The 23,666-nt window shown below is 46.9% G+C and overlaps 1 protein-coding gene across 6 annotated transcripts in view; it reads right to left on the reverse strand.

The window, feature by feature from the left end:
• osbpl1a (oxysterol binding protein-like 1A) overlaps nucleotides 1–23,666 on the reverse strand; it is a 204,730-nt gene that overhangs the window by 127,719 nt on the left and 53,345 nt on the right. For all 6 annotated transcript variants that reach the window (XM_072569698.1, XM_072569693.1, XM_072569696.1 and 3 more), the window contains exons 14-15: nucleotides 14,137–14,218; nucleotides 9,401–9,507 (exon numbers count right to left, since the gene is read on the reverse strand). In XM_072569698.1, coding sequence (XP_072425799.1) covers nucleotides 9,401–9,507; nucleotides 14,137–14,218 — 189 coding nt within the window. The remainder of the gene's footprint in view (nucleotides 1–9,400; nucleotides 9,508–14,136; nucleotides 14,219–23,666) is intronic.

Raw genomic sequence — 23,666 nt, forward strand, 5'->3', positions numbered from 1 at the left:
TGGAACCTAGGTGAGGTTGTGCTTCTAATCCAGCTCCTTTTCATGAACTAAGCACAAACTCTACCATCTGATCCATCTCATCCCCCTCAACACAAGTCCAATTATACTTTTTTGTGAAGTAATTAGCAGCGATTTAAATGTTGCAAAAGGTAGACTTGCAGAACCTCCCAAATGGGCAGCACGGTGGCACTGTGGTTAGCACTGCTGCCTCACAGCGCCGGAGACCCGGGTTCAATTCCCACCTCAGGCACGCTCTCCCAGTGTCTGCGTGGGTTTCCTCCAGGTGCTCCGGTTTCCTCCCACAGTCCAAAGGTGTGTAGGTCAGGTGAATTGGCCATGCTAAATTGCCCGTAGTGTTAGGTAAGGGGTAAATGTAGGGGTATGGGTGGGTTGCGCTTCGGTGGGTCGGTGTGGACTTGTTGGGCCGAAGGGCCTGTTTCCACACTGTAATGTAATGTAATGTAATCTAATCAAATTTTATCAGAATTGCTCATTTCACCCTTGGATAAACCACATCCACATCAATCCTCAATAAAATCTAACAACTGAACCGGGATGAACAATAATTCTTTCTCACCTTAACTGCTTAAACTTTAAGGGCTTTATGGCGGTTTCTTCTTCTATAAATTAAATACCTAAATAGCACAATTTCCCTTCAACTGAGCTGTGAGTAGTACCTTCATAAAGATTACATTTTAAAATTGAGTTTTTAAAGTAGTGCTGCAAAGATTAACACTTTCTCATTGATGAACTAGGTTAATTAAGCAATTCTATTTGAATAGTTCAAATATGACTTTAAATTTATAATGTTATTTCTTTAACAATAATATTTATTTAAATGCACAGCTTACCAATATTCAGTGTGGATACTTTGACAAACAAGGAATGACTACAGACTCATCTCAACAGTTCAAAATTCTGTTTGCTGTAATGTTTTGAAAACAAAATCCCCACTCACCCTTGCGTTTAACAGGTGCTTGATATGGGAAAAAGGGATAAAGTAAATGTTCAAGATGGCTTTTTCTTTAATTTTAAAAAGTCACCGTAAATTCTATTCTTTGCGCAAAGCTAGTTACAATTACTGACAATTTATCCACATGTTTTTGAAACCAAAAGGTACTGTGCAAATTCAATACGTTCCCACAGCCTATAAATAGTAATTGGTTTTGCGTTCATGAACACAAGGGTGCGCCAGTTAAAACAATCCCAGTAGAAAAATCTTATTTACACAGCAGAGCGGAACATTTCTATTTAGAAGTTGTAAATGTAAGGATTTGTGCATTGAGAAAGCTTCTAACAGGGTTAATGTTTAAAAGATTATTCATTTAAAAGTTGCCTTTGTTTACTTCAATTTACCTGCAAGTCGTTGTAAATATTCTCCAAGCCCAAGATTTTGGTCGCCTGTCATTTAAATTCAGTAGCAGGCTCTTAACTCCGATCTCGCCCTGCAGCAATGGTCCAATGCAGCTCACTTTAAACTGAGCGATTAGCACCTCCCACCTTGCTTCTTTGCACTTGCTGAACACCTGTCACATATCTCTACTTTTCTAAGTCCCGAAGAAATGCCTCAGAACGAAGTGGGAATACGCTTAGGTTCTGGATTTTTATTTTTTTTTAATTGAAAATCTGCAATGTCCGCAATATATCGCCGAGAAGTGCTGTTTCTGCTAACTCTTCCCCCAGCCACCGGACAGTAAAGATTTCTGAATGACATACATTTATGAAGCTTCTGAACGCAGTATTCGCGTATGCATCTGTGATACAGGTATCACTGAGCATCACTGCTGAGCAAAGGTTTCCCCCCTTGTTGAACAGCTTGGCAAGTTTAGTGATTGAGTGGCTAACGATAGAGACGGAGGGGAGGGCTTAGCTGATCAGTTTACTGAGGGCAACACAGCAGCCTCACCGCCCTGACAGATACCAAAAGGACAGCAGCAAATGGGTCTGATGGGGAGGAGGAAGGAAAGGGGGAAAGGGGAGAGGAGGGGGAAAGGGGAGAGGAGGGGGAAAGGGGAGAGGAGGGGGAAAGGGGAGAGGAGGGGGAAAGGGGAGAGGAGGGGGAAAGGGGAGAGGAGGGGGAAAGGGGAGAGGAGGGGGAAAGGGGAGAGGAGGGGGGGAAGAGGAGGGGGGTGGAAGGGGGGCAAAGGGGGAGGTGGAGGGGGAGGAGGGGGGAGGTGGAGGGGGAGGAGGGGTGGAGGGGGAGGAGGGGGGGGGAGGAGGGGGGGAGGGGGGGGGGGGGGAGGGGGGGGAGGGAGAGAGGGGTGGGGGGAGGGGGGGGGAGAGAGGGGTGGGGGGAGGGGGGGGAGAGAGGGGTGGGGGGGGAGAGAGGGGTGGGGGGGGAGAGAGGGGTGGGGGGGGGAGAGAGGGGTGGGGGGGGAGAGAGGGGTGGGGGGGGAGAGAGGGGTGGGGGGGGGAGAGAGGGGTGGGGGGGGGGAGAGAGGGGTGGGGGGGGGAGAGAGGGGTGGGGGGGGGAGAGAGGGGTGGGGGGGGGAAGAGAGGGGTGGGGGGGGGAGAGAGGGGTGGGGGGGGGAGAGAGGGGTGGGGGGGGGAGAGAGGGGTGGGGGGGGGAGAGAGGGGTGGGGGGGGGAGAGAGGGGTGGGGGGGGGAGAGAGGGGTGGGGGGGGAGAGAGAGGGGTGGGGGGGAGAGAGGGGTGGGGGGGGAGAGAGGGGTGGGGGGGGGAGAGAGGGGTGGGGGGGGGAGAGAGGGGTGGGGGGGGAAGAGAGGGGTGGGGGGGGGAAGAGAGGGGTGGGGGGGGGGAAGAGAGGGGTGGGGGGGGGAGAGAGGGGTGGGGGGGGGAAAGAGAGGGGTGGGGGGGGAAGAGAGGGGTGGGGGGGGAAGAGAGGGGTGGGGGGGGAAGAGAGGGGTGGGGGGGGAGAGAGGGGTGGGGGGGGGAGAGAGGGGTGGGGGGGGAGAGAGGGGTGGGGGGGGGAGAGAGGGGTGGGGGGGGAGAGAGGGGTGGGGGGGGAGAGAGGGGTGGGGGGGGGAGAGAGGGGTGGGGGGGGAGAGAGGGGTGGGGGGGGAGAGAGGGGTGGGGGGGGGAGAGAGGGGTGGGGGGGGGAGAGAGGGGTGGGGGGGAGAGAGGGGTGGGGGGGGAGAGAGGGGTGGGGGGGGGGAGAGAGGGGTGGGGGGGAGAGAGGGGTGGGGAAGGAAGGGGGAGGGAGGAAGGGGGAGGAGGAAGGGGGGAGGGGAAGGAAGGGGAAGGGAAGGGGAAAAGGGGGGGGAAGGGGTAGGGAAGTGGAAAAGTATGGGGGAGGTGCATGCGGAGCAGGGGGGGCAAAGGGGATGAGGATAAGGGGGGGTGGGGAGGCGGAAGACGGGGGGGGAGGGGAGGAGGGGAAGACGGGGGGAGGGGAAGACGGGGGGGAGGGAGGAGGGGAAGACGGGGTGGGGGGGGGAGGGGCAGAGGACGGGGGGGTGGGGAGAAGACGGGGGGGGGGGGTAAGAAGACGGAGTGGGGGGGGGAGGAAGACCGGGGGGTGGGGGGGGGGGGGGGAGAAGAGAGGAAGGAAGGAAGGAAGACGGGGGGGGGAGAGGAAGGAAGACGGGGGGGTAGGAGGAAGGAAGACGGGGGGGGGGGGGTAGGAGGAAGGAAGACGGGGGGGGTAGGAGGAAGGAAGACGGGGGGGGGGGGGAAGGGAGGAAGGAAGACGGGGGGGGGAGGGAGGGAGGAAGACGGGGGGGGGGGGGAGGGAGGGAGGAAGAAAGACAGGGGGTGAGGGAGGGAGGAAGACGGGGGGGGGGGGTAGGAAGACGGGGGGGGGCATGGGGCGAGTGGGGGGGCATGGGGCGAGTGGGGGGGAGAGACGGGGGCGAAGGGGGGGGAGACGGGGGCGAAATGGAGGGGGAGACGGGGGCGAAGGGGGGGGTGACGGGGGCGGGAGACGGGGGGGGGAGGGAAAGGGTGGAGACGGGGGGGGAGACAGGGGCGAAGGAGGGGGGGGGAGACAGGGGCGAAGGAGGGGGGGGGGAGACAGGGGCGAAGGAGGGGGGGGGGGAGACAGGGGCGAGGGGGGGGGAGGAGACAGGGGCGAGGGGGGAAGCGAAGGGGGGGGGAGAGGGGGGGAGACGGGGGCGAAGGGGGGGGGTAAGACGGGGGGACGGGGGCGAAGGGGGGGCAAGACGGGGGCAAAGGGGGGGGAGGAGACAGGGGCGAAGGGGGGGGAGGAGACAGGGGAAATGCGGGGGGACGGGGAGAGGAGTGTGGGTGGGGGGTGGGGGGGGGAGTGTTGGGAGGGGTGTAGGAGAGAAGTGGGGGGGAAGATGGGGAGGGGGAAGGTCAGATTCAGAGGGGTAAAACTGAGGGGTGGCTCGGGGTCAGACAAGCCCTGGTCGGTCACTCACTCGCCGCCGCCGCTCGAGCCTCGCATCGGGTCAGTGTCCCGGAGCCGCGAGCGTCGCCCGATGGCGGGAGACCCTCCAACCGGCACCAGGCCCCGCCTCCTGAAGGAACCCACGAGATGACCACGCCCCTCCCTTGGCACGCCATCACCAGGCTCCGAGCCCCGCCCTTTCAGTACGCCACCGACACCCCGGCCACGCCCCCCCACCGCACCTTGCCCCGCCTTCCGTGCTCCAAGTCCCGCCCACCCCACTATCAGACTCCACTAATGTAAAGAGTGTACCAGAATGTGTTAACTTACAACCTGCCACATGGACAAACACGTTCCTCAACCTCTCCACTACACTGCTACAGCAGCTTCTCGTACATTCACCTTGCCCACACCATTAATCCTGGAATAAAACAAAACAAAACCTGCAGATCTGTAAGAGAACCAGAAATTGCTGTAAAAACTCAGCAGGTCTGGCAGCATCTGTGAGGGAAAACCAGAGTTAACGTTTCAAGTCCAGCAACTCGTTTTATTTCAAAACTGACTGTAGCTAGGAAAAAGTGGCATATGGAGGAAGGTGGTGAAGGAATGCACAGATAGGAAAATATGGAGCCCAGAGAGCGACAACAAAATTTAGGCAAAGGGATTGATGTTGTTATAACAAGGAGAAGGAAAAAAACTGATAACAGGGACCATAAATAGGTGAAAACGGGTTGCCTGTGCCGAAAGCAGAGCAGAGCCCTCAAGTGAATGAGAAAGATGCACTGGCACCAATTTGAAGACATCTCCATGCTTCTCTGGGCAGTATTTATCTCCCAACCAATACTATTACAAGATTGTCTGCTCAGTAACCTTGCTTTGCACAAATTAACGTGTTTCCTAACATTACAAAAGCTCAAATGTCTGATTGGTTATATAACAAATAGGTTAGGGCAGCATGGTGGCACTGCTGTCTCACAGCGCCAGAGACCCGGGTTCAATTCCCGCCTCAGGCAACTGTCTGTGTGGGTTTCCTCTGGGTGCTCCGGTTTCCTCCCAGAGTCCAAAAATGTGCAGGTTAGGTGAATTGGCCATGCTAAATTGCCTTGTAGTGTTAGGTGAAGGGGTAAATGTAGGGGAATGGGTCTGGGTGGGTTGTGGAGGGTCGGTGTGGACTTGTTGGGCCGAAGGGCCTGTTTCCACACTGTAAGTAATCTAATCTAATGTCCTTTGTTGTAAAAAGAACTATATAACCAACTGTGAAAAATACTGCAGATGCTCGAACTCTGAAACAAACACAGAATGCTGGTGAATCTTAGCAAGTCTGGCAGCATCTGTGGAGACAAAAAGAACTTATCAATCTCGAATGGTTGTCTTTCTTTCAAACATTTCTGCAGCTCTGACGAGTCTTTTGGACTCAAAATATCAATTCTGTTTCTCTCTCCACAGTTAGTGCCAGACTTTATGAGTTTCTCCAGCACCATACAAAGTTATAAACTTTCTCATTATCTTGTGGCCCTGAAGTGCAAAACTTTGCAACCTCTAATACATTCAGCTTCCACTTTCATTATTTTCTGACTAAATAACTCCATACAGTCAACATTCAAAGACACTTAGTTATTGGGATCCAAAGAAATGATGGAATATAACCAAACACACTATTTTTCCAACAGTTGATGTCGTAATGGTTCACCCGCCACTTAAATATTTTCCCAATCACATGTCAATCCAGCTGTTTTATTTTCAAAAACAATTGCCACAGTATTAATCTTAAGACCATAAAACTATTAGATATCAGAGCAGAAATTAGGCCATTCAGCCCATGGAGTCTGCTCTGCCATTCGATCACGGCTGATATGTTTCTCAACCCCATTTTCCTGCTCTCTCCCATAAACCTTGATCCCTTTGATACTCAAGAACCTATTTATTTCAGTCTTAAATATATTTAATGACCTGGCCTCCACAGACTCCGGTGGCAATGAATTACACACATTCACCACTCTCTTATCCCTATTCTAAAAGATCTTCTAAGGCGGTGCCCTCGGGTCCTAGCCTCTCCTACCAATGGATGCATCTTCCCAACATCCACTCTGTCCAGGTCGGACTGATTAGGGATAGTCAACATGGTGTGGGAAATCATGTCTCACAAACTTGATTAAGTTTTTTGAAGAACTAACAAAGAGGATTGATGAGGGTAGAGCGGAAGATGTGATCTATATGGACTTCAGTAAGGCGTTCGACAAGGTTCCCCATGGGAGACTGATTAACAAGGTTAGATCTCACGGAATACAGGGAGAACTAGCCATTTGGATACAGAACTGACTCAAAGGTAGAAGACAGAGGGTGGTGGTGGAGGATTGTTTTTCAGACTGGAGGCCTGTGACCAGTGGAGTGCCACAAGGATAGTTGCTGAGCCCTCTACTTTTTGTCATTTACATAAATGATTTGGATGTGAGCATAAGAGGTATAGTTAGTAAGTTTGCAGATGACACCAAAATGGAGGCGTAGTGGACAGTGAAGAGGGTTACCTCAGATTACAACAGGATCTGGATCAGATGGGCCAATGGGCTGAGAAGTGGCAGATGGAGTTTAATTCAGATAAATGCGAGGTGCTGCATTTTGGGAAAGCAAATCTAAGCAGGACTTGTACACTTAATACTAAGGTCCTAGGGAGTGTTGCTGAACAAAGAGACCTTGGAGTGCAGGTTCATAGCTCCTTGAAAGTGGAGTCACAGGTAGATAGGATAGTGAAGGTGGCATTTGGTATGCTTTCCTTTATTGTGACAGTATTGAGTACAGGAGTTGGAAGGTCATGTTGTGGCTGTACAGGACATTGGTTAGGCCACTGTTGGAATATTGCGTGCAATTCTGCTCTCCTTCCTATCGGAAAGATGTTGTGAAACTTGAAAGGGTTCAGAAAAGATTTACAAGGATGTTGCCAGGGTTGGAGAATCTGAGCTATCGGGAGAGGCTGAACAGGCTGGGGCTGTTTTCCCTGGAGCATTGGAGGCTGAGGGATGATCTTCTAGAGGTTTACAAAATTATGAGGGGCATGGATAGGGTAAATAGACAAAGTATTTTTCCTGGGGTCGAGGGGTCCAGACCTAGAGGGCATAGGTTTAGGGTGAGAGGGGAAAATATAAACGAGACTTGAGGAGCACCTTTTTTACACAGAGGGTGGTACATGTATTGAATGAGCTGCCAGGCGAAGTGTTGGAGGGTGGTACAATTGCAATATTTAAGAGGCATTTGGATGAGTATATGAATAGGAAGGAGTGGAGGGATATGGGCCAGGTGCTGGCAGGTGGGACTAGATTGGGATGGGATATCTAATCGGCATGGACGGGTTAGACCAAAGGGTCTGTTTCCATACTGTACATCTCTATGATTCTATTCTGTATGTATCAGATAGATCCCCCCTCATCCTTCTAAACTCTATCGGGTATAAACCCAGAGTCCTCAAACGTTCCTCATATGGTAAGCTCTTCATTTTTGGGACCATTCTCGTGACCTCCTCTGAACACGCTCCAGAGCCAGTACATCCTTCCTGTGATACGGGGCCCAAAACTGCGCACAATTTTCTGTTAGAAAGCTCTAGGTATCAACAATAACTTGCAGTTACGTATCATCTTTTGAGACATTAGAACATATGAAGGTTTTTCATAGGAGCTTTACTAAAACACAATTCAACATCCAGCCACCTATGTAGACATTGGAGCAAATTATCAAAAGCTTGGTTGAAAAGGTAGGTTTTAAGTGGCATATGAGAGAGAGAGAGAGAGAGAGAGAGAGAGAGAGAGAGAGAGAGAGAGAGAGAGAGAGAGAGAGAGATGGGGAGAGGGAGAGGGAGAGGGGGAGACAGTTATGGAGAAAATTCCAGAGCACAGGGCAACCTGGGTGACTAATGCAGTTTGGGGAAGAAAATCTGTAATCCTTACCTGGTCTGGCCTCCATGTGACACCAGACACACAACAATGTGGTTGATTCTTACCCTCAAATATCTGAGCAACTCGCTCAATTAAAAGACAGTTAAGGATGGACAATAAGACAAGAGCAGCAGATACATGGGAACACCACTCCCTGCACCTTCCCCTCTGAGCTATTCACCATCTTGACTTGGAAATATATCGCTGTTCCTTCAGTATCACTGGGTCAAAATGTCTCTCTAAAGGCATTGTGGGTCTAACTACAGCACATTGACTGCAACAGTTCAAGAAAGTAGCTCACCATCAGCTTTAACGGTAATTAGGGCTGGACAACATATGTCGGCCTTGACAGTGACACCTACCTACATCTAAAAGAATAAAAGAAAGGGAAGGTTTGGCTAAGGTCAATCAGCCATGAGTCGAAGAGTGTGGTGCTGGAAAAGCACAGCCAGTCTGGCAGCATCTAAGGAGGAGGAGAGTCAACATTTTGAGCATAAGCTCTTCATCAGGAATGAGGGGTAGCCCAAGGGGGCTGAGAGATAAATAGGAGGGAGTTGGGGTGGGGGAGAGGATGGTAGCTAGGAACACAATAGATAGATGAAGGTAAGGGTGAAGGTGATACTTCAGAGAGGAGGGTGGAGCAGATGGGTGGGAAGGAAAATGGACAAGTAGGACAGTGCTGAGTTGGAAGGTTGGATCTGGGATAAGGTGGGGGGAGGGGAAATGAGGAAACTGGTGAAATCCACATTGATACCATGTGGTTGGAGGGTCCCAAGGCAGAAGGGGAGGCATTTTTCCTCCAGGTGTTGGGTGGTTAGAGTTTGGCCCAGGACTTGCATGTCCATCTGCAGTCCTCATTTTCTCTTAGTCAATCTGCCATGATCTCACTGAATCATGAGTCAGGCTCAATGGGTCATATAGTGTCATCTGCTCCTATTTCAAATGTTCTAGCACTCTTATGACTTCAGAGAAGACATTTCCTCGAATTCCTTACAGCTGAAAAGGAAGATGGTTGTAGGCCTATGGAAAAGCAAAGTTGCAGTCATACAGATCCTTCAAAGAACCAATACGGGCACAACAGGCCGAGTGGCCTCCTCTTACATGCTATAGCGTATTCTTTAGCCATTCATCACAGACCTATTAGATACAATATGAACAATACAAACCGCTTCTTGCTTTGAGATGAAAAGAACACAGTTGCTGAGTGTAATACATGCAGTTCTGGATAACTCAGCTACATCTTTCACCTTCTGTAATAGTCGGGGAGGTAATCCTGCAGCAAAACATCAAATGAAGAATTAATCAATGAGTGCTGACATCCAGCTTAACTGTAGTTAGGCTTAAAATGCAACAATTTGCAAGCTTGATGCACATATGACAACTTGTTTTCTAGGCCCCTATTTCTGAAGCCCATATGTCTTTTTAGCTCAATCTGTGGCCATAAGTACCCAGCTCCCTCTGTTAGTGCACCCCATATTTTATATTGTGTTCATCCTACCAAAATAAATCATTTCACACCCCTCTGCATTAAATTTTATCAGCTATTTGTCAACCCATTCCACCACCTTGTCTACGTTCTTTTGAATTTGCACATTATTGTCTTCACTGCTTGCAGTGTTTCCTCATTTAACATTCATAAATTCTGAAATTGTGCCCTCTACACCAAGGTCTAGAGTGTCATATCAGGACGAACAACTGATCCTGCATCCTTATCCCTGGAGAACCAGGGATCCAATCTCTCTTGCTTATCAATTTTAAACTCAAGTTTCTGAACCACCCCCTCTTTCTCCATGGCCTAAGCAGTATTTTTTTTTCAATAAAGACAAATGCAAAGCATGCATTTAATACCCCAGTCATGCCCTACATTCCCTTTATTGGTCCCTAATCAACTTCACTGCTTATAATTGCACTCTTTTACGGTTTAGACGTCTATAGATGACTTCTGGATTGTCTTTTAAGCTGACAACTGTTTTGATAATTTGCTTTCAGAATTCAATTACATAAAAGAGCATTCAGAGGACAATTAGCAGGATGCTGTCAGGGCTGGAGTGTCTGATGTTTCAGGAAAGGTTGGGGTTGTTTTTATTGGAGTGTGAAGGTTGACGGGGACCTGACTGAGGTGTCTAATTTTATAAGGAGCATGGATCAGGTGGTTGGGAAGGCACTTTCACTATTGCTAGAGGAGTCAATAACCAGAGGACATAAATTCAAGGTAAAAGGTAGAAGGCGAGGAGGAGAGTGGAGCAGTAAGTTTTCGTCCAGACGTGAAGGAGTCTGAAATTCACGTAACATTTAAGCAGCATTTAGATATTCATTTGCGTTGCCATATTCCCAGGTCCAAGGTCCAAGAGATGGAAAGTGGTCTTTGTTGATCAGGATAAACAGAAACGCTGAAAGGCCTCCTTCTGTCCTCTAGGTAGCAAAGAGTTTACAATTCCATTTTGCACCTTCTCTTCGCAGCCTGATTCTCAAGTTTATTATCAACTGTCATAACCGCATTTTTCCAAATCATTTGGAATCGGAACAGACCAGACAGGGAAAAAACATTTCTGTTGGCAGAGGGTAGAGATCCAGAGAATATTTTTATGCCTGTACAGAATGAGCTGCCAGAGGTGGTGGTGGAGGCTGGTACAATTATAACATTTAACAGGCATCTGGATGGGTAAATGAATAGGAAGGGTTTAGAGGGATATGGAATCAAATGCTGGCAAACAGGAGTAGATTAATTTAGGATATCTGGTCAGATGGATGAGTTGGACCAAAGGGTCCGTTTCCGTGCTGTACAACTTGACGCCTCTAACAAGGATTTAAGGTGATTAGTATTGTGAACACGGAATTTGAAACATGCTATTGGAGATTGTAATAGAGGCAGGTTCAACTGTATGTAGAAGATGCGCTAGGCAGATCCTGATTATGAAGTGGGAACACTCTTATGAGGAGAGGTTGAGTAGGTTAGGCGTGGTAAAAACAATGACTGCAGATGCTGGAAACCAGGTTCTGGATTAGTAGTGCTGAAAGAGCACAGCAGTTCAGGCAGCATCCGAGGAGCAGTAAAATCGACATTTCGAGCAAAAGCCTTTCATCAGGAATAAAGGCAGAGAGCCTGAAGCGTGGGGAGATAAGCTAGAGGAGGGTGGGGAGAAGGTAGCATAGAATACAATAGGTGAGCAGGGGAGGGGATGAAGGTGATAGGTCGGGGGCGAGGGGGTGGAGTGGATAGGTGGAAAAAGAAGATAGGCAGGTAGGACAAGTCATGGGGACAGGGCTGAACTGGAAGTTTGGAACTGGGGTGAAGTGGGGGAAGGGGAAATGAGGAAACTGTTGAAATCCACATTGATGCCTTGGGGTTGAAGTGCTCCAAGGCAGAAGATGAGGCGTTCTTCCTCCAGGCATCTGGTGGTGAGGGAGCAGCGGTGAAGGAGGCCCGGGACCTCCATGTCCTCGGCAGAGTGGGAGGGGGAATTGAAATGTTGGGCCACAGGGTGGTGTGGTTGATTGGTGCGGGTGTCCCGGAGATGTTCCTTAAAGCGCTCTGTTCGGAGGTATCCAGTCTCCCCAATGTAGAGGAGACCGCATTTGGGAGCAACGGATACAATAAATGATATTGGTGGATGTGCAGGTAAAACTTTGATGGATGTGGAAGGCTCCTTTAGGGCCTTGGATGGAGGTGAGGGAGGAGGTGTGGGTGCAGGTTTTGCAGTTCCTGCGGTGGTCCACGCCCCCTTACAACCCACCCTGCCATCCTGGCACCTACACTTGCCACCGCAAGAATTGTAAAACCTGCTCCCACACCTCCATCCAAGGCCCTAAAGGAGCCTTCCATATCGAAATTTTTACCTGCACATCCACTAATATCATTTATTGTATCCGTTGCTCCCGATGCGGTCTCCTCTACATTGGGGAGACTGGACGCCTCCAAGCAGAGCGCTTTAGGGAACATCTCCGGGACACCCGCACCAATCAACCACACCGCCCTGTGGCCCAACATTTTAACTCCCCCTCCCACTCTGCTGAGCTCATGGAGGTCCTGGGCCTCCTTCACCGCCGCTGCCTCACCACCAGACGTCTGGAGGAAGAACACCTCATCTTCCACCTCGGAACACTTCAACCCCAGGGCATCAATGTGGACTTCAACAGTTTCCTCATTTCCCCTTCCCCCACCTTACCCTAGTTCCAAACTTCCAGCTCAGCACTGTCCCCTTGACTTGTCCTACCAGCCTATCTTCCTTTCCACCTGTCCACTCCATCCTCCTCCCTGACCTATCACTTTCATCCCCTCCCCCATTCACCTATTGTACTCTATGCTACTTTCTCCCCACCCCCACCCTCCTCTAGCTTATCGCTCCACGCTTCAGGTTCTCTGCCTTTATTCCTGATGAAGGGCTTTTGCCCGAAACGTCAATTTTACTGCTCCTCGGATGCTGCCTGACCTGCTAGGTTAGGAGTGTGCTCATTGGAATATAGAAGAATGAAAGGTAACTTTATTGAAACATACAGGATTCTTAGGGGTCTTGGCAGAGTTAGATGTAGAAAGATTGCCTCCCTTGTGGGACAGTCTAGGACCAGATGGCATTATCTCAGAATAAGGGGTTGCACATTTAAGACAGATATGGGGAGGAATTACTTCTCTCAGAGAGGAGTGAATCTGTGGAATTCTTTATCACAGAGGACTATCGAGGCTGGGGCATTGAGTATATTCAAGGGTGAGGCAGACAGATTTTTAATCAGGAAGAGGAATCAATGGTTATGGGGAAAAGGCAGGAATTGATCAGCCATGATCTCATTGAATGTAGACTCAATGGGCTGAATGGCCTACTTCTGCTTCTACATCTTATATGTAATTAAAAACCCGAGAAGGGCGTTCCTACCAATACTTGAAGGTGGCAGAACAGAATGAGAAGGATGTTTAAAATCACCCTTGATCCTCAGATTTATAAGGAGAGCTGAATGTAAAGAAAGGCAGTAATTTATGTGAAATTGATATTCTTTTCTTTAAACACAGCAAGTTGTGGCGATCTGGAACGCAATGACTGAAAGGATAGTGGAAGCTGCTTCAATGGAAATTTTCATAAAGGAAACTGAATTAATAAGGAAACATTTTCAGGGCCATGGGGTAAGAGCAGAAATTTACTTGTGCTGCTCTTTCAAAAGATCCAGCACAGCCATAATTGGCCGAATGGCCTCAGTCTACTGATTTTTAAAAAATTACTTTTTCATGGGATGCAGACATGTCTGACAAGTTCAGCATTTATTGCCCATCCCAAACTGTCCTTGAACTGAGTGGCTTGCTTGGCCATTTCAGAGGACAATCAACAGCCAACCACATCACAGTGGATCTGAAGTCACAAGTAAACCAGAGCAAGTAAAGCTGGCAGTTTACCTTCCTTAAAGGGCATTAGTAAATCAGATGGAATTTTACAACAATTCATGATAGTTTCATGGTCACTATCACTGAACTTAGCTTTCAATTCCAGATTTATTCATGTAAATTCTGGCAGCCACTGTCCCCAGAGTCCAGTGATACGACCACCACAACATCATCTCCCCATACTAGACTACAAGAACAAACTGAGATTGGGAAAGAGGCAAATTTTGAAGCCAAAAACCCATAAGACATATGAGCAGAAGTAGACCATTCAGCCCATCGAGCCTGCCCCGCCATTCGATGAGATCATGGCTGATCTGATAATCCCCTTTTCCCCTCACTGATTAAAAGTCTGTCTATCTCAGCCTTGAAAATAATAAGGCACATGAACAGACATACAATTCAAGAATTTCAAGTTCTTATCCCTTCCCCGCCCAGAACTAAATTCTGTCATTTTTAAATGGTGTTCTCAAAGCAGAATGAGGTAACTACAAAAGGAAACATTATTTCAGTATGGTCACAAATGCCACCAATTACCTTTTGCAATTCCAGGGCTTTCAATCATGCTTAATAAATTTGAAACTTCCTTCTCAAGCTTCTGCTGGCTGGTTTGTACAGTCTGTTCACCAAAAATGAAAATGTGAATATTCCAAAAGAAGAAAACAGGTTTACACTTTTTAAATGCCTGCTTCAAATCCCCTATTATTCCAAGATATTGGTGAACCACAGGCATTACTATTCACAGATGATCAGCTTCTAGGCCCACCAACTAGTCACTCACCTCCTGAGTCAGATCCAGGAGGGTCCAGGACCCCACTCTGGGGATAACTGCCCTCATGAAATCTGACAAATCAAATCACCTGCATCAGTAAAGAAAAATAATTTATGCCATGCCTTTCATGAATTTCTGATGCCTTACAATAAGTCACAAATTTGAAACTGTAAACATAGGAAGCGCAGCAGTCAATTGACGGGCAGCAAGTTCCTGTAAACACCAATGAGAGAGTGACAAGATCATCTGGCGTAATCAAAACTGACAGATCTATATGGACACCCAGGGAGAAGGTGGGCCCATGGTTTAGCTCCTCATCTGAAGTAGGACGCTTCTGACAAGACTGCACTCCCCCTGGCATTGTGGGTCAACCCACAGCAAGTGGACTGCAGCAATTCAAGAAGGCAGCTCACTACCACCTTCTCAAGGGCAAATAGGGATGGGCTACCATTGCTGGCCAGACAGTGATGCCTAAGTCCTACATATGAATTTTTAAAAATGCTGCAGTGAGTGTTGGACAGATAACCTTTTGACTGGGCAATGAGAATACCACCCACTGAGCCATGACTGACTTTAGTTCAGGAACGTAGCCACTACTACACCGGTGACATCTCAGAACTGTTACAGTGCAGGAGGAGATTTGGGCCATTGTGCCTGCACCAGCTCTTCCAATGAGCATCATGACCTATGTCCAGATGTACAACCAGAGGATTACTTTTACAAGGTTATCAGGGATTTGCACTGTTCAGGTGACTCCGGGAATAAATATCCAGGTCTATCAAGTAGAAAAATAAATGGGGGTGTGCACTGCTAATGCAAATGACTTGCAATGATGTCTTTCTACCATGACAGGGTCTACTACACCTCACTGGCTGCCCCCATCAGGGAGCAGGACAATCAGAAAGGCAGTGGGTGAAGGCACTGCCTGATCACTGCACTTGGGCAACAGTTTTCAAATTGATTTCTGGGAGCACTGCTTGCTCGGGTGCTTTAACAGGACATCCGTTGGCAAGTCAGCTCTGTCAGACTGTCATGTCAATCGATTCTGGGGAGCCCACTCTCAGGAGTGTGACTATTCCATGGGGGTCACTACATTTATTGGCACCTAACAGCAATGACTAAAACACACAGTACCTTCAAATGAGAAGCACTTAAAATTTCCTCCCAAAACAGGGATGAGAATCCAGTCCATTGCAAGAGTGAAGGAGGGAGTAGAAATGCTATTGATATATTTTCTTTTATTCATTGGATGGGCACATCACCAGCTAGGCCAGCAGTCACTGCCCATCCCTAATTGCCCAGAGAGCAGTTACGAGTTGACCACATTGCTGTTGGTCTGGAGGCACATGTAAACTTGGCCAGGTCAGAACGGCAGATTTCCTTCCCGAAAGAACATCAGTGACCCAGATGAATTTTTCCAACAATTGGCAATGGATTCATGGTCATCATTAGCCTGTTAAGGTCAGATTTTTTTTTTAAAACTGAATTCAAATTCTACCATCTGTCACGCAGGATTCAAACCTTGGTCCCCAAAACATTACCTGGACGTCTGGATTAATAGTTCAGTAATAATACCACTACGCCATCACCTTCTCCATAAATACAGGTAGTTCTGCTATTATGTGACAGTTGCGTTCCTCCACAACCCCCCTCTATAGAAAATTGCATTATAGAAAACTGCTTTAGAAAATCACACTCCACAAGTTCACTATATAAAATTGCTATACACATTCAGTAGAAACTTTGCGATATCTAAACAGCATCCACAATTCATCAATCACATTATAGCTAAGTCGTGCTACTGAAACACGTGTTACACCAGAATGACCTGAGTGTACCTTTTATTACCTTCCCACCATTTAAGGTAACCAGGTGCAAATCACAGAATTGTTAGTGCAGAAGGTGGACACTTGGCCTTTCTACCTGCATTGGATCTAATGTACAATCTCCTATCCTTTTCTCATAATCCTGTACATTGTTTCTATCTAAGTAACCATCTAATGGCCCTCTTGACTGCCTCAACTGAATCTGCCTTCACCAAGTACAGGCAGTGCATTCTGGACTTGATACCTTTCAATACCTTTCCGTCTCATATGTTTAATCCATTTTCCCTTAAAAATATTTTAAAATTTGTTCATGGGACATGGGCATCACTGGCTGGGTCAGCATTTATTGCCTGTCTCTGATTGCGCTTGAGACGGGGAAGATAAGCTGCCTTCTTGAACCCATAAGACTATAAGACATAGGAGTGGAAGTAAGGCCATTCAGCCCATCGAGTCCACTCCACCATTCAATCATGGCTGATGGACATTTCAACTCCACTTACCCGCATTCTCCCCGTAGCCCTTAATTCCTTGTGACATCAAGAATTTATCAATCTCTGCCTTGAAGATATTTAGCGTCCCGGTCTCCACTGCACTCTGCGGCAATGAATTCCACAGGCCCACCACTCTCTGGCTGAAGAAATGTCTCCGCATTTCTGTTCTGAATTTACCCCCTCTAATTCTAAGGCGGTGTCCACGGGTCCTAGTCTCCTCACCTAACGGAAACAATTTCCTAGCGTCCACCCTTTCCAAGCCATGTATTATCTTGTAAGTTTCTATTAGATCTCCCCTTAATCTTCTAAACTCCAATGAATACAATCCCAGGATCCTCAGCCGTTCCTTGTATGTTAGGCCTACCATTCCAGGGATCATCTGTGAGAATCTCCACTGGACACGCTCCAGTGCCAGTATGTCCTTCCTGAGGTGTGGGGACCAAAACTGGACACAGTACTCCAAATGGGGCCTAACCAGAGCTTTATAAAGTCTCAGTAGCACAACGGTGTTTTTATATTCCAACCCTGCTGTAGGTCAACTCACAATGCCCCTGGGGAGGGAATTCCAGGATTTTGACCCAGCGATGCTGAAGAAACAGTGACATACTTTCAAGCCAGGGTGGCGAGTGGCTCGGAGGGAACTTTCCAGTTAGGTCAACCACTCCCTGTGGTAAAGGATATCACATTCATACCACTCCTGGTAAAGGGGTTTCTCCCGAATGTATCACTGGGCTAACCACAGATTCAGTGCACAATATTAATTAGGAACGTACAGAAGTAGATCGCGTTTCCACAGAGACTCAGTATTTTATAAAACATTGATTGAAAGCACTGCAGGTCAGAAAGTTGCCTTAAGCTTCTAAGTTTGAATTCTGTAATGATTAAATCGTCTGCTCTAAATCGACAGAGCTTTCTACAGCACACCTAAGTATGCAAGAGATATAAGCACACAAGCCGCAGATTCAGCAATTTATCATTGCTCAGGGCACCATTTCAAGGTGACACATATTAAGCACATGTACCGATTTCAAAGGATTAACTTTCCTTACGCTGGCAAAATAAACAGGCAGCTCATAAAGCAATGAACTCCTTGTTGCTAACATGCTTTGAGGAAGAGTCTATAACTTTTACACAGACTTCATTCCTTCACAGTAAATGTTTGAGGCATTACACACAGTTAATATGTTGCTTAAGGACATACATTTGGAATACAGGAGGTGGAGGAGGCCATTTGTGCCCCTGCAAAGCTGGGCAACTAGATCACGGCTGATTTGTATCTCATCCCTTTATTCTCTTAGCCAACAGATTCCAACAATCTGTTTTGAAGTTTTCCATTGCTCTACCCACCCCCAGCCTTAACAGTTTGTTTTAAAAAGGGGGGAGGTGTTTTCAGATTTCAAATACCATGTGAGAGAAAAGGGTGACATTACCCTTTTAGAATTACTTTAAGAGGCAGAGAGGCAGACTAAGTCTCTGGTTGGGCCTCTGTCGAAGCATGTGGTCAATTCTGAGTGCCCTTCTTCAAGAAGGATTTTTAAAATGCCCTTACAGACTGGCTGGGCCCAGCATTTATTGCCCGTCCCTAGTTGCCCCTCATGCAGGTGGGGGGAGCTGCCTTCTTGAACTACTGCAGTCCATGTGCTGTAGGTAGACGCACAACACCTTTATGCAGGGGATTCCAGGATTTTGACCCAGTGATACTGAAGGAACGGCGATATATTTCCAAGTAAGAACCGTGGGTTGCTGAGAGGGGAATAGCAGTGGGTGGTGTTCCCCTGTATCTGTTGCCCTTGTCTTTCTAGATGGAAGTGGTTGTGGGATGGAAGGATGTTAAGACCTTGGAGGATGGGCACAGTGGACATTTATCAGAATGTGAGTCGAGAGTGTGGTGCTAGAAAAGCATAGCAGGTCAGGAAACATCACAGAAGCAGGAGGATCGATGTTTTGGGCATAAGCCCTTCATCAGGAACTTTTGCCCGAAATGTTGACTCTCCTGCCTTTTGGATGCTGCCTGACCTGCTGTGCTTTTCCAGCACCACACTGTCGACTCTGATCTCCAGCATCTACAGTCCTCAGTTTCTTCCAATTTATAAAACTGTTCCTAAGCTGAAGGGGCTTCAGTGAATTTCGAGAGAGGGGAGAAGATTATATGGTTCCCCTACAGCAGCGGAGAGAGGAAATTTGTTCAGGATTATGAGGGGCTTCAATAAGGCAAACCTGTTACCATTGGCAGAAGGATCAGTAATCAGAGACTGAAGCGCAATTGGCAAAATGTGAATATAGATGTTCTTTTAAATAAATGCACAGAGTTTTGACGATCTGAAATGCACTGCCTGAAAACTCATCATGCTTACTATCAGTCAGTACCTCTCATGCAAAATCTTATAAGTACCTTTTGGAAATATAGTAGCATGTAGCTCTTAAACATACTGGATCAACTGTTGACAGGATTGAAACAGTATTCGTCCAGTTAAATACAGCTGCCACTAAACACAGTTTCCTGTAGTCACAGCCAACATTAAATCACTGATCATACAGGTACTTTCAGAGAATATTTTTAGAAATGTCTCACATGTGGTTGTAGCTGGAATGGAGGAGGAAACTGGTAGCTTTCTACAGTGCGGGCAAGATACAAACACTGGCAGCAGCTGCTGTCATTCTGAAGTGGTTTTGCAAACAGGCAGCAGCTGGAAGATTGTGACAGTGACAAGGTGGGACTTGATCATCTGTCGGCACCAGTCAGGCAACTCAAACACTACAACCCCATGGATTATTTGCTGAAGCATCTACTAAGCAGCAGCTGTATTTGTCTGAACAAACACAGCTTTCAATCCTCCAAACAACTCAGTTACAAAAGACATATTATAAACTTCTCAATTCCAACATATATTTTAACAGAGTTTTGACTGGTACTGGTGCTGTCACTTTAAGCGGTTACTTTGTCCTCTATATTTTTAAACAGAGGTTGTAAGGCAGAGGCATTAATCGGTCTCTAAGGAAGTCAACAATTTGTGAGGTCTTGGGAATTTTTCTTCAAATGTTGGAACAATGGAAGCAGCCTGAGTGCGGCCAGCTCCGCGTGACCAGGCTATCTAGTTTTCTTTAGATTTTAGGTTTAGTTTGAAGTAGAAGCTTTTGGGATCGAAAATAAAAGAGTTGGAAGCTTCAGTGAATGTTTCCAAGCTGCAATTCTCTAAATTTTCTCTTGAAATTGTTTCATCCAGGATTGGAGATCAGCATGCGAAAATCTGTGTCAAAATTCGCCTTTTTGCCAAGGGATGTGTTTATGGGATGTTACTGAAATGGAACAGCTAATTAGTAATAGTTACTGTATCTATTATTCAATTAAGTTTCCAATGGTTAAATTATTATTCTTTCTTGTTTTGTTTGTATTTTAACTATAGTGTTAAATAAATTGTGTTTTGCTTAATGTCAAGTAGTTTGACCAACTGCATCACACCTGGAACACAGTACTTCACATCTATTTTTAATATAAGAAAAAGTTAGGGTTTTTTTTTGGATTAGATTGCTTACAGTGTGGAAACAGGCCCTTCGGCCCAACAAGTCCACACTGCCCCGCCGAAGCGCAACCCACCCATACCCCTACATTTACCCCTTACCTAACACTATGTGCAATTTAACATGGCCAATTCACCTGACTCGCACATCTTTGGACTGTGGGAGGAAACCGGAGCACCCGGAGGAAACCCACGGAGACACGGGGAGAACGTGCAAACTCCACACAGTCAGTCACCTGAGGTGGGAATTGAACCCAGGTCTCTGGCACTGTGAGGCAGCAGTGCTGACCACTGTGCCACCGTGCCACTCAAGGGTCTAGGCTACCTTCTTAAAATATTTTGAGGGGTTCTGGTCTGGTCCATAACCGTACATTATTGTGCGATGGACAGTCTGAGCCCACACTCAGTAGAGTTTAGGAGATTGAATTGTGATCTTATTGAATCATATATGATCTGGTTGGGACCTGACAGACTGGACGTTGAGAGGATGCTCCCCTTATGGAGGAGCCGAGTGTTGTATAAGGATTTCAGGAACCTCGAGCAACTTTGCAATGATGTCACAGAGCTGCACATCACTGAGCATAAATAGTACAGTGTGGGTGGAGTTAGAACAGAAACTATAACACGAAACTAGGCAAAATTATAAACTACACTACATTAGACTAGAACTTTAGAGACTCTCAAGAACACATTGGCATGAATACACAAAGAATATAGATTAGTCCATACCTAATATAACTATTAGATCAGAGTCTGATATATCAATAATTACCATGTACAATGCTATTTCATATTAATGGATCATAAATAGCACTACTTTAAAGGCTAAGACTAAACAGTTCTTAACTTTGCCCTCTCCATGGTCAGTCTGTCTTGAACCCAAACTCAGTGTGGCATCAAACCACATAACAAGACATGCAAGCTGGGGGTACAGATTTAAAACTAAGGGGTCTCCCATTTAGGGTGGAGAGAAAGATACATTTTATCGCTTGGAGTTATAGGTCAATGGAATTCTGTTCCCAGAGAGCGGTGCAGGCTGAAAAGTTCAATATTTTTCAGCCAGGGGTTGGATAGACTCTGGACTAAAGAGAGACTCAAAGTTATTGGAGGGGGCACAAACGTCGAATCAAGGTTACAAACAGATCAGCCATGAACTTACTGAATGGCTAGGCAGACTCAAAGGGCCGAATGGTCTATTTCTGCTCCTAATTGGTACTTTATTGTTATGATACTATGCAACAAAGAGAAGCCATTTGTTGTTTTGGGTCTTTGCTGGCTCTTTAACAGCTCATTCCCTCTGCTCTTACCCCACAGCCCAAGGAAATATAGCTGTTCAAACATTTCACAAATTTCCTTTTGAAAGTTTCCACTGAAGCTGTTTCGTCCACCCTTTAGACAATATGTTCCAGATCACAACAATTCAGTGTAGTTTAAAAAAAACCTCGCCAGGTTTGTATAATGACCTTGTTTTCAAATGCTATGTCTTTCATGAAATCCAGGATCTTCTGTGACCCTCTTTAAAATCTCTTATCCCTAACTTGCCGTGCTGCCAATGTTAATAACTTGCGTCAAGGGACATGGACCAAAGGCAGGCAAAAGGGTTTAGTTAAGTTTTGGAAATCTGGTTGGACCGCAGGGTTTGTATTTATGCTGTATGACTCTATGAGACTACCTCCAAAGACTAACATTCATGAACCTGCAGCTCTCTCTGTTCTGCATCTTCTTAAAACAAGAGGTTAACTTGCCTATCGGGAGATGATTGCTCACAGAAGTTCAAATGTTTGGCTTCAGTCATAGAGTCATACAGCACAGAAACAGCCCCTTCAGTCCAACCAATCCGTCCCGAACATAATCCCAAACTAGTCCCACCTGTGTGGGCCATGTCCCTCCAAACCTTGCCTATTCATGTACTTATCCATATGTCCTTTAAATGTTGTAACCATACCAACATCTACCATTCCTCATGAAGTTCATTCCACACACAAACCATCCTCTGAGTAAAATAATTTGTCCTGCATGTCTTTTTAAATCTCTCTCCTCTCACCTTAAAAATGTGACCCATGGTCTTACTTCACTGATGTTCACTTCTGAACAAGACAGACCAATGGAAGTTTTCATAGTGTCATCTACAGCACACAAGGAGGCCATTTGGCCCATTGGGTCACTCGTACACAGATCTGGCATCTGTCCCTCACTAGACTGAGATCAATTCATTTACAAATATGATCAGAGTACTATTGTTGGTCCATGACTGCAACCTCACCTAACTTCAGTACCATCTGAAAAAATCAGACCACCTCCATCTCCCAACGCAGATGAGCTATACTACTGTCACTAAGGAGTTCCTTTCAACCTATACCTTTTCAACATGGCTCAGTGGGCAACAGTCATCCCCGTGTGAGGATGTGGTGGCACTGAGCGTAATTGACAAGGCTGACTCTGGGGATGAAAGGGCCGTTGTACAAGGGGTAGTTGAATACCTTTAGGCTTGTACGTGTTAGAGTTCAGAAGAATGAGGGGGTTATCTGACTGAGGTATATAAAATGCTGAAGGGGATTGATAAGATGGACGTTGAACAGATTGTCCCCCTTACGGGACAGTCTCGAACAAGAGGGCATGGATATGGAGTGAGGGGACGTAGGTTCAAGGCTGAGATGAGGAGAAACTATTTCTCTCAGAGGGTGGTGAATCTGTGGTGTACACTGCCCCAGAATCCATCAACAGATTCAATAAATAGGTATGTTTCTGATGTAAAGTGGGATGAAGGGCTATGGGGAGCAGACAAAAGAGTGGAGTTTAGACCAGACAAGATTAGACATGATCATGTTAAATGGTGGTGTGGGCTCAAAAGGCTGAAATACCTACTCTCGCTCCTGATTCCTAGGTTCCTATCTCTTCTGCAATCTTATCAATGTCTAGATGTGCCTGAAGCGTGTAAGGAGTTGCCTCGCTGTAGCAAAAGATAAAATCTCACCTTTGGAGGACTCTGGGCACGACACTTTCAGAAGCACGTAAAGTCTTTGCAAACAGTGCAGATGAAGATTTATCAGAACAATACCAGGAATAAGAGACTTCACTTAATGTGGAGAAGGTGAAGTGGTAGATGTCATAAAAGGTGTTTGAAATGATGGTAGATTCTGATCGTTTCTCCTTACTTCATCTGCTTCCAGTGGTAAGAGGACCCCTAACCAGAGTGACATAGTGGCAGACAAGCTGAATGGCTGACCCCCCTGCTCCAATTTCTAATTGAACATAAGAACCAGGAGCTGGAGGAGGCCATTCGGCCTCCTGGAGCCTGCTCCACTATTTGATATGATCATGAGTGATCGCATCTCGGCCTCAACTCCACTTCATCTATCTGCTTTCTTCAACCAGTTACTAATTAAAAATCTCTCTCCTCCTTAAATTTACTCTTTGTCGCCCACACAACGCATGCGTGGTAGTGATTTCCACAGATTCA

Source organism: Chiloscyllium punctatum, chromosome 5 (assembly GCF_047496795.1).
Source record: "Chiloscyllium punctatum isolate Juve2018m chromosome 5, sChiPun1.3, whole genome shotgun sequence".
In the NCBI taxonomy this organism is placed as follows: Eukaryota; Metazoa; Chordata; class Chondrichthyes; order Orectolobiformes; family Hemiscylliidae; genus Chiloscyllium; species Chiloscyllium punctatum.